Source organism: Chenopodium album, chromosome 10, assembly GCF_948465745.1.
Source record: "Chenopodium album chromosome 10, dcCheAlbu1.1, whole genome shotgun sequence".
Classification (NCBI taxonomy): Eukaryota; Viridiplantae; Streptophyta; class Magnoliopsida; order Caryophyllales; family Amaranthaceae; genus Chenopodium; species Chenopodium album.
The window spans coordinates 56,935,127-56,947,169 of record NC_137843.1 but is presented as its reverse complement, the minus strand read 5'-3'; the positions used below and the strand labels follow the sequence as shown (position 1 = coordinate 56,947,169).

Sequence of the window (12,043 nt, the reverse complement as noted above, 5' to 3'; positions counted from 1 at the left end):
AGGAATGTTGAATTAAGTACTTCTTTACCCTTAATTCAACATTGGAATGATGAGTTGATTAGGGACAGAATTAAGAAGGAAAAGTTGTCGAAAAGTTTTGGTTCAGGGATTTTGCTCTGTGATGTGTATCCTGTTAGTCGTAAGCTGAATTTACAGGATGCTCCCGTATGTACTACAGCAGGAAGTGTGGGAAATGTTGAACATGTTAGGGAGGGTAATGATGGTACAATACAGTTTAATCTCCCACCAGGTTCTATGTCAGATTAGGAGATTCATTCATCTGCTATTGATGTAAGGAATTTCTGACTTTTATTCCTTTTTTTTTTTTTTTTTTTTTGAATTATTGGATTTGATTTCAATATTTATACATGATTTTTTTAATCTCTTTGCAGCCTGTTCATGAACAATTTTTGTTCATGAAAAGAGATATGAATGTGATATCTTGTTTTTACAATGACAAGATAAAGGAGATTCTTCTTTCACGCCACAATGAGATTCAAAATGCTACCGGTGTTAATGATTCTCAGGATGATCGTTTTTTTTTGGATCCTCAAGTTCAATCTGTGATTGATGAGATCTCTGAACTTGCTATTTGGGTGACAAAAATGCCCGAGGTGTTGGATCAAGTTTCTGCATTTGAGCAAAACAAGACAAATGAAGGGAGGGAGGAAATTAGGGAGGAAAATAGGGGAACTTTATCTGTGATTGGCTTTGAAAATATTATTACAAATGGAGGGTCCAGGTGTTCGATTTCTTTAAATTGGAAATCTGATGAAAGGCTTATTGTTATTTCACACTTTTTGAAGTCAAATAACAAGGAAATGAAGCTATTGGATCCATTAGTCTTAGAGATTGTTGACTATTGCATTATCAATGATTCTTGTTTGCCTCCTAAGTAAGTAAGCTTTTACTTGATTACATTGTTTTTCTTTTATTTTTTTATTTATTTATGAAACACTTTTTTAATTCTTATTTTATATTCTTTGACACAGTGAACTATTGGTATGCTTTCATGAAAATCATTTGATTCAAAGGCAAGAGTTTTACACATTAGGAGAGCCTTCTGAAATCATGAGCAGTAGTATTTTGGATTGCTGGGCGTTGCTTCTCAATGAAAATCAGAAATTTGTTAAGGATGGACCTCGAAAATTGTACTTTGGTTCTTCAATTAGTGTGAGTTTTTTGATTATTTCAATGTTTATACATGTGTTTACTTTTCACTTATTTTTGTATTTGTTTAAATGTTATGAAGGTTACAATAGTAGAAGCTGCCTGCAGTGATGACAATTCACAACTAGTGGACAATGTATATCAAGAATTGGAGGAGTGGATGAAAATAGCTCATGATTTTGATTTGTCAGAAGTGGAGCTGGTAATACTTTCTTTTTTTGATGCTATGATAATATAGTTCCTTTTTTTTATGTTGTAGTAACCTTTATTTAAATGAGAGTGCATATTGTAAAATACTCTTAGAAAGTCTACATTATAAATTTTTTGTGACCTTAATTATCAGTTGATAAAGGGTGCCATTTTTAGTTTGACATTTTCAGAATGAATGAATGGTTTTGAATTGAAGAGTATCAGTGGGTGCCATCACTGGCATACTTTCTGACTTTCAGATATATTCTCTATGAATAGAAGGGGACGATTTTAGAAATGCACTTATCCAACTCTTCGCCCTTTAGCTATTGATTTGATTTTGGCTGATCTTGTAAACAGTTGCAAGCTTGGTTTGTGACCTTAATTATGTGTGTTTTGGTATGTATTAACTCCTATATGTAACACTTAACTACTCAAAGAACCTGTGTACAGAAAAATAATTTCAAATAAGAGAATTTGAGGGAAGAAAAATAATTTTGCTAATTATGATATCTTTGTTGCAGATATTTTTACCTTGTCTAAGTGGCAATCATTATTGCTTATTTGTGGTGAATTTGACTCAAGGAAAAATTCAGTTTATTGATAATCTGAATTATGATGAGAATGGTCGTAACTTCTTCAAAAAGTTATCTAGTCTCTTGGTATTACTTTCTCACTCTTCCATATTTTTACTATATTCTTGTCTAAAGGTTTTTACAGTGAGTTTTAGTAATTAGGATTTGGACAAATGTGACTGTGATCTGATTATATGATTTTTTGGTAGTGTGATATGATCAGTACCTTCTTTGATCAAAGACTTACTCAATCTGGAGCTATGGTTGACTATGCTTTGGAGTTTCCTACTTTGAATTGGAGATCTAGCAAAGATAATTCAGATTCTGGTGTTTATACTATGATGAGTATGCTTTTATTCAATGGAGCTGATGAGTTTAAATGTGAAATTTTAAAAACAGTTATGATTCTATTCCTTTTAACTTATTTCTTTTATTTCTTTTAATTAATATCACAATATCTTATATCGATTATATATATTTTTTAGGCTTCAAATAAGAAGATTCTCCGGGTTCAAATTGCTGCATCTTTACTGTTATCTGATATGAATGAAGCTAGATCAAATGTAATTGGTAAGGTGGCTGAATTCAAACCTGATAGGCAGCATCTTTCAAAAGAGGTTGAAGAAAGAAGGAAGAAAGAGATTGAGCAGAGGAAGAATAAGAAGAAGCAGACTGTAGACAAGAAGAAGAAAGGAAAGGCTTAAGATATCATAATTTTCTGAAACTAACCAAGGAAAGGCTTAACATTGTGAAACTGATTTTTAAACTTAGTTGTTATCATAATTTTTTAAACTAAGCAAAGTACTTTGAAGAATGTATAGCTAATTAGTATTCATTCAACTTTTGTGTAGGTTATTGAATGAAGAATGGAAAAATATTCATTTTGTGTAAACAAGCTTTTGCCAATATATTATGAAAATGGTATATTGTTTGTTTAATTCAATTATTAAAGATCTCTGTTATCTTATGTCACTATATGTTAAAATAAAGTCACTATATTATTTATAAGGTCATTGTTTGGTTCAAAAAGGTCACATTTACCATAGATCACTATATGTTAAAATAAAGTCACTATATCATTTATAAGGTCTTTAGTTGGTTTAATATGTCACTTCATTACCATAGGTCACTATATGTTAAAATAAAACCACTATATTATTTACAAGGTCTTTGTTTGGTAATAAAAGGCTACTTCCTTTTCAATATTTTATAGTGTCAAAGGTATAAGGACTATGTTTTAAATTAATGGTAATTATCATAGGTCACTATATGTTAAAATAAAGTCACTATTTTATTAATAAGGTTACTATTCTAAATATAAAGGTAACTAAGTCAAAATTATGGACTATGTTAACTAATGGTAATAAACTAACAATATATATAAGGGTATTATATAAAGATTACTATATTAAAATAAAGATCACTATATTGTAAAAAAATATTACTATTCCAAGAAGTATATACCTCAAAATTAAAGGTTACTATGTTAATCATAAAAGATACTATATCATAATAATCAGTATTTAAGATTTAAGCATTTCAATTTCTTGATTTGTTATCTGTTGATCACAGGAAACATTGAAACAGCTTTAACAACTAAAAGGAGCCTTCTGTGTAGGACCACAAACTACCAATTAACAACAAGTTTAGAGAAAAAAGGTTTGTGTATAAGGTATTACAGTACTCATGTGCTTTATTCCTTGTTTCTTTGAAAAGCAATAATTACAATTAAGATCAAATTAAAAGACATAATACTATAACAAAGGACACTATGTCAATCATAAAAGACACTATATCATAAAAAAAGACACTATATCTTAAAAAAAAGAAACTATATAAGTATTTAAAAGATATAAAGTTTCAAAGAATGAAATTACAAATAAAAGGTAACCATGTAACAATTCAGGTTACTATGATAAAAAATATTAATATTTGGTGTCTTAAAACTATCAAAGCATATACTTATTATTAAAATTTGGTGTTTTGGCACCAAATTCTCTATGTTTCCTCCTCTTCCCCTTTTTCATGTAGTCATAGCTTCCTGGAATCCTTTTATTTGATTGGCCTCCTTTAGTTTTTGCACGATCTGGGTCTAGTACTTGAACCACATTAGACGAAGTTGCTTCTGAATTTTCTTCTACACCTGTAGTGTTCTCAGAATGGTTGTCAGTTGACTTCATAGCAGAAATAATCTCATCAATTGCACTTGAATCTTTTGCATAGCTTTCTTCTAACACTTTCCTTGCTTTTTCAAACTTGTGGCTCTGAAGGATTAAACTATAATACTTCCTCACCATGTGTAGCCGCCAGGGTGTGAAGTTGTTTAATGTCCCCTTCTTCCTTTGCTCTGCCTCAATACTCTCCCAAACTTTATCCTTAGCCACTTTAGTCCACCTGATAGATATGTATTGCTCTGGGATTTTTTCAACAGAATGCATGTGTAAGATTCTAAGGCTATGGAAGCATAACCAACCTGACTCTTCAAAATTCTTGCATGGACATTGAATTGTTTGGTTAACAGGATCATAAGTTACTGCTTGAGTTGTGCCATCTCTGCCTTCAAGGTACACTTGGTAAACCATTTTGTCTCCATTAATGAATAGCAGTTTAGTTTGTGATCCAATGGCTAGGTTGAATTCTTCTTCAAAGTCCCTGAATAATGTATGTGTATAAACCTCAGCAGCATGTTTTAGTAAGGCAGACATTGGATAGCTTGAAGTAGGAATTGATTTTATGCTATTGAACTCATAAAAATCCTCATTCCTTCTCCAAGTCTTCACTGTGTTCTGAAATATGTTGTAGAATTCTGTCAAACTTGTTTTCTTGTTTGCTTTGAATCCCACTGCATGATTTGTGCTCTCACTTCTCTGTGATGACAAGATTCCCGCGGAGAAAAAGTCCTTACTTAGAGTTGTTGACCACTTGTGCTTCAGTGAGTATAACCTTTTGAACCAACTATTGTTTTTCAGTTTGTACTTTGTCATCATTGAATCCCAACATACTTCAAACTGAGCTTCATTAATACAACCACTCAAACATTTCATGAAAGCAGCTTTGAATGTATCATCACTCTTCAAAACTCCAAATCTTGTTACAGCATTTTGAATCAAGTGCCATAGACATAATCTATGTCTAGTATTTGGAAATACCTGCACATTTTTATACGGTTACTATAGTTTCAAAATTGGTTATTGCATTTAAAATATAGGTAACTATATAATTTTAGTACAAACATATTTAGATGTAGTGGTATTCAAAAAGTTCCTTCAAAATTAGAAATTACCTTTATTGCATTACTATTGTTGCTGCCATGGCTGCATCTTGGTCTGTAAACAGTGATACAGGACATTTACCATCCATTGCCTTTTTGAAGGTCTCAAATAACCACACAAATGAATCTGTGGTCTCGTCTCCCATAAAAGAACAAGCAAACATAGTGTTCTTCCAGTGGTTGTTTATTCCTACAAAAGGTGCACAGATGAGGTTGTAACGATTAGTCCTATATGTGGTGTCAAATACAGTGACATCCCCATATATTTTATAATCTTCAAGCATCATGGAATCTCTCCAAAACAAGTTACAAACCCTTCCATATGAATCCAACCTTACTCTGAAAAAGAAGTTAGGGTCCTCAGAATAAGCTTCCTGTAGTTTGTCACAAACTACTTGAGAATCTCCTCCTTCAATGGCCTTTATTTTCAGTTTATAACAATAATTCACGTGGTCTTTCACTGTATGACCAATAGCATCTTCTCTACCAGCTTCATTTGACATGTAATTAAAGGATTCCATAGGTCTTAGTCCAGATTCTTGCATGGCCTCAATTACTTGCCCTTTAATTCCAGTCATTGCACGCTCTGAACGGTGGAAATGGTTCCATTGTGGTCTAGTGAGTGGATGATTGTGCACCAACACATGCTGAACTATCTCAAATTGCCCTTCCTCATTCAATTTTGCTATTATCAAAGCATTACAATTTGTCCTTGTTATTGGAACTCTCCTACTTTGTCTTGTTTTTTTTTTAACTGAAGAACTTTCCTCTGTCAAGAGTTCTTCTGCAATTTTTTCCTTTTTTTTACCAGAATTTCTTAATCCTGCTGCAGAGCATACAAAGAACTTTTTGGTGATGATATCTTTAGTTCCAATTTTGCTTGTTTGTTTTGCTTTTCTAACACTAAAACCAACTGCAGCAGCATGTTGACAATACAATTCATGTATTTCCGCAAGTGTTGCTCGAGTTTCTCCTACTAACCAACCACTAATCTCATCATTATTACTTGCACCTATTTTTTTAAAAAAGAGATCATTATACTATCACTAAAGGCAACTATGTTACTTAAAAGTGGCTTTGCATGTCAGAAAAGCTTTAACAAGCACCATATAAGTACAATGTATTTATTTTTAAAAATAGATTACTATACTATTACTAAAGGCAACTATATTACTTAAAAGTTGCTTAATTATGCATAATCTCTTAATTTCAATCAACATCAATTACACTTAATCGCTTAACTTTCACAATTACGCATAACTGCTTAATTCACAATTACGCATAATTCAATAAACATACATTACGCATAATCGCTTAATTTTCAATCAACATAAATTAAATATGCATAATCGCTTAATTCACAATTGCATAATATAATCGCCTAATTCAAATTATCAAATTAAAACCTAAATTATCAAACAATTGCATCATCGTTTAATTCACATTATCAAATTCTTATATGAATTGCATATAAATATATCGTATAATACCTTGAGGTTTCATTAGAGATTGATTTTCGTCATGAACTTCATTATAATCCTCAGCTTCAATAATAGCTTGTTCTTCATCTTCAACAACTTCATTCAGATCGAAATTGATGACATTAATATCGAAGTTTTCTATAGTGTCCTGTATACTTCGATTTAGATCCATTTCAATTGATTGTATAGAAGAATTCTCCATGAAATTTGAAGAAATTGATTGATTAAGTAGAAAATTAAACCTAGAATTGCGTAGAATTAGAAGGAGAGAGATGAAAATTCGAGCTCTATTTTAGTTGTTAATGGCGACGAACTGCAATTATTGAGATAAGTAGGTTGTGGCAGAAGAAATGGCTTGTGAAATAAGTTAGTGGACTGGGCTGTGAAATAAGTTAGTAGTAGATGGGCTGCAGTGGTATGTGGCACGTGACATTTCTGGTCCACAATAAGTTTATTGTGGACCAGGTCCACCCAAGAACTTTTGCTCGTGATTTGGCTAAAAGTTTAGCTTTATATATTAGTTATATAATTATGATTATATTTAAGTGTCTTCTCGTTTTTAAATGAATATATATATATATATATATATATATATAAATATATATATATATATATATATATATATAAATATATATATATATATAAATATATATATATTCATTTATATATATATATATATATATATATATATATATATATATATATATATATATATATATATATATATATATATATATATATATATTACATAATTGTCACCGATTAACTGGTGCTAAAATTAAAGAATTGCCACTGGTTAACCGGTGCCAAATTAAAGAATTGCCAGCGGTTTTAAATCGGTGGCATTTAATTTTATTTTTGGCACCCCTCAAATGCCCACCGGTTCAAAACCGGTGGCATAGGGGGTTTGAACCGGTGGGGATATGTATTTTTCTATCAGTGCACCCTCTCTCTTGCCTTCTAATTCTACCACCTTCTTCTATTTCCACAAAATTCATCCTTTTATTAGTTAAGTACTATTCGGGCTTGTTCTAATAGACTGAAATCAGCTAGAATGAACTGAACTGAATATTTTATAAGAGAAGGAAATTAAGAACTGAATTGAAATGAAAATAAACATATGAGAACAATCCCTTATTATTGTTATTTTTATTTTTATGTACTTTTAATACTTTATAATTTTTTCTGTGATCAAGTTAATCAACCATCAAACCGGGCAGCTAGGAAAAGTCAATAACTTCCCGCCATTAATGGACAACGAAGACCGCGATGTGTTATTATCTCTCCCAAACAATGGCGGCCCCGCCAACCGGAAAGCCCATTCTCTCAGCTCCCAACACCGTCAAGGCACCACCGCTTCCACCGCCGGCGCCATCGCAACCGCCGCCGCTAACGACACTTCATTGAAGCGGGCAAACCAGCTCCGTAACCAATCCGGCCCTCGACGAAGCACGAATCTCCAATGCAATGTCAAACCACCAACGCCACCTTGGTGGGCCGTTCTACAACGACGGTGATTTCTTCCCTTACGCTTCCATCTTATGCCCCGGTTCGAACCCGAGGTATGATCACTCCTTCTCGCTCCCTTCTACCACCATGTCATCCACCTGTTCAAACAACACTAGTGAAGATGATCAGCCCTCCGCAATGGCGGAGTTCACCGCAAGTGGCGGGACCGGGATTTTTAAGGCTCCGACGAGGTCTGCTGTGCACCCGACACGGCCCCCTGCATTGGAGCTCCGGCCTCACCCCTTGAGGGAGACTCAGGTGGGGAGGTTATTGCGTACCATAGGGTGTACGGAGAGTCAGCTGTGGGCAGGGCAGGAGAATGGGGTGAGGTTCTGGTTTCGGGATGCTTACGAGGCCGGTGCCGGTTCTGGCGGGAAAGGTAAAAGGGGGATAAGGATACGTCGCCGTTTTATGAGTCGGCTGTGACTTCGCCTACAATGTGTGTGGTTGTTGATCATGGAAATAGGCTGGTTTGGAGTTTGGACTGGATATAAGGATGGTAAGATTCGGTCATGGAAGATGGATCCGATTGAGAATTGTTCTGATGATTCGTCGTCACCACCGTTTCGTGAAGGTCTTGTTTGGCAAGCTCATAAAGGACCTGTTCTTGCCATGATCATGTCTTGCTATGGTAATTAAATTAAACAATTGGATTTTTTTTTGGTGGGTTAATATTAGCTGGATTTTTTTTCAATTAAATTATTGACATTGTTGATTATGGTAATACATGATGTTTTGGGTTTGTTAAGGATGAAAATGGGGAGTAGTTGAATTTGATTAATTGATTTAAATGATCAAGTTTTTGTTTTTTGGATCAAGTTCTTAATTTCATGTTTATAGGGTGAATTTATTTAGGCAAATTATGATCATTTCCACTATTATTTTGGCAATTGATGGTGGAATTTCCATTGATCAATATTTATAGGGTTACAATGAGAAACCTAATCATATTAGGTAACTATAAGATATGTACAGATATAAAGATAATCTTATACAAAATATATCCTAAACCTAAGATGAGAATATTCTATGGATATTCTCTATCAGTTTTTTTTTACTTTTTTTTTTTTTTAAATGTGATGGTGATGTTATTAAAATGAAGTGGTTGATAGAATGAGTTAAGCGGAGCAATAATTTCGTATTTTCAATCATAGAATGTGATTGATGATAAAGATTGCTCCGATGTCATTTGTTCTATTTGAAGGAATTGTTGATAAACTTATAGTGGATGGAGATAATTAATAATCTTGATTGAGGTTGTTGTCAACATTTTTGGTTGCAAGTTAATTTCTTGTCTTCAATCTTTTGATTGAAGAAATAATAAAATGGGACAACATTAGTTTGCTGAATTTAGAATTGATGTAATGATATAACATTATCTTAAACAATGGGTTCAAAGTTGAATACACTTTGACTTTTCTGGTTCTGCAGGCGACCTATGGTCTGATGGAGAAGGTGGTGTGATCAAAGTTTGGCCATGGGACTCGATAGAGAAATCGCTGTCTCTGATCTATCAGCAGAGGAAAAGCACTTGGCTACCTTGCTAGTTGAGAGGGCGAATGTGGACTTGAGGAGCCAAGTTACTGTGAATGGTGTATGCAACATTTCTTCATCAGATATTAAGGCTACGCTGTCTGATCATGCTAGAGGAAGGGTGTGGTGTGCCACTTCTCTATCACTCTCATTATGGTATGCCCTCGCCTTCTTCTAATTTCTAGCTTGCAGATCTTCTTTATGATACCATATATTCTATATGCTTGATTTATATATTCTTTTCAGTTGGCTTATACAAAGATTTGAATCACAAGAATCTTGTCTTTTTCTCTTTGATTTGAGATTAATTGTATTACAAAGTTTTTGTGAAAGTAAACTCGCGTTCTGAAAGTTGTGGCAATATACAAGAAATAAGCCTAATAATTGGTTTCTTATGTAGGGATGCTCGTACCAAGGAACTTATTAAAGTGTTTGATATTGATGGCCAAGTTGAAAATCGAGCTGAGATGCCAGTGCCGCCACAGGATCAACCACAGGTAGAGGATGAGATGAAAGTAAAGTTTGCTTCTCAGTCAAAGAAAGAAAAGCCCCAGGGGTTTTTGCAGAGATCGCGTAATGCTTTAATGGGTGCAGCAGATGCTGTACGCCGAGTAGCTACAAGAGAGAGGTACAGGGGCATTTAATGAAGATAACAGGAAGACTGAAGCACTAGTGTTAACTACTGATGGGACGATTTGGAGTGGAGGTTCACATGGCTTAATTTTGCAATGGGATTCAAATGGAAACCGTGTCCAAGATTTTAATCATCATCCTTCTGCTGTTCTATGCTTTTGCACCCATGGTCCAAGGATATGGGTAGGATATGCTAGTGGTGTGGTTCAATTGCTGGACCTTGAAGGAAATCTTTTAGCAGGGTGGGTTTCTCATAGCAGTCCGGTTATAAAGATGGCAATATAGGTGGAGGTTACGTTTTCAGCATGGCTATTCATGGTGGTATAAGCGGATGGCACCTTATGTCCCCTGGGCCAATCGACAGTATAATACGTTCTGCACTGTCTTCAAAAGAGTTGACATACACGAGAGGAGAAAGTATAAGATGTTAGTTGGATCATGGAATGTTGGTCAAGGGAAAGCCAACCCTGAAGCACTCAGAACATGGCTAGGTTCTGTAGTATCAGATGTTGGAATTGTTGTGGTTGGGTTGCAAGAAGTGGAAATGGGAGCTGGCTTCCTTGCCATGTCTGCAGCAAAAGAAACTCTGAGAATCCCCCTTTTGTTCTTTATATTTTTGACTTCTCTATTGAATTCTTTCTTTCTTGAAGAATATAAGGTTTTTCAAAACCTCAATTATGGTGAGGTAAGTATGATTGTTTTATGTCCGAGTATGAGTACAAGATATTTATAGCATAAGAAAGTTATGCAACTACTAAACTACTTGCATAATTTGAATGTTCAAGTACTGCATAAAGTAAGAAAAAAGCATCTTTGGATGTTTTCTAAACTTTTCTTGTACATACAGGTAGGACTAGAAGGGAGTGCCATTGGGCAGCATTGGGAAGAAGCTATTGGTAAGATCTTAGATGAAGGAATCGCTTTTGAACGTGTAGGTTCACGACACCTCGCTGGCCTGGTTTGCTCATAGCTATCTGGTAACTATGCATGACTGTTTAATCCTGATGTTAACCTCCTAGTATCAGCAGCTTACATTTTTACCCCTGCTACCACTTCTTTGATTGAACATCACTCGTTCCTGCCATGATAGATTCATGGTGGCTGTCTGCTTTTTGGTGTATAAAGAGCCACAAAGGGCAATCATGTAGACGGGATTTGATCCTAGACTAAGACCCAATACTTAAACCAACTATGCTACATTGATTGGCATCCCATCTTCTGTTTATGTATGATAATCATTATTCTATGTTTTAGGGTAAGAAAGAATTTGAGGATGCATGCTGGAGACCTTGATGTTGCAGCAGTTGCTTGTGGTTTTGGCCGAACAATTGGTAACAAGGTATAGACCTTCTTTTCAGTATTGCTCATGTACCTCTTTACGCAATAGCCTTGTATGTGAAGTCTATGCAAGCATACTTTGCATATAAAGTTCATATTAAGATAAGCATTTGGTATCTATTTGCAAGTAATTCTGATTATAATTGTATTTATTAATATATGGAAAATTGGCAAACTTCTAATCTTATACATTGATTTTAAACCTTACTTGCAGGGAGGAGTTGGATTAAGGTTGAGAATCCATGATAGAATAATATGTTTCTTATTGATTGTTCATGTTATGTTGCAGAGTGAGTTGTTTCCGAAGCAAGGCTATACAGTTTAAGAACTTACTATTACATATG

General features: G+C 34.3%; 2 protein-coding genes and 1 pseudogene across 2 annotated transcripts; 2 read left to right on the top strand and 1 right to left on the bottom strand.

Annotated features, from left to right (window-relative positions):
• Positions 1–121: 121 nt before the first annotated feature.
• Positions 122–2,638, top strand: LOC145565493 (uncharacterized). The gene is made up of 4 exons (XM_081625474.1): positions 122–1,372; positions 1,884–2,021; positions 2,144–2,332; positions 2,420–2,638. The coding sequence occupies exons 1-4, from the start codon at positions 1,205–1,207 to the stop codon at positions 2,636–2,638; spliced, it is 714 nt and encodes a 237-aa protein (XP_081481600.1). The 5' UTR covers positions 122–1,204.
• Positions 2,639–3,883: 1,245 nt separating this feature from the next.
• Positions 3,884–6,858, bottom strand: LOC145565491 (protein FAR1-RELATED SEQUENCE 5-like). Its single transcript, XM_081625473.1, has 3 exons — positions 6,696–6,858; positions 5,232–6,217; positions 3,884–5,083 (listed from the first exon to the last, which is right to left on the bottom strand). Exons 1-3 carry the CDS (start codon positions 6,856–6,858, stop codon positions 3,884–3,886), a joined length of 2,349 nt encoding a protein of 782 aa, XP_081481599.1.
• Positions 6,859–7,936: 1,078 nt separating this feature from the next.
• LOC145565490 (type I inositol polyphosphate 5-phosphatase 13-like) lies at positions 7,937–12,024 on the top strand (annotated as a pseudogene).
• Positions 12,025–12,043: the final 19 nt, after the last annotated feature.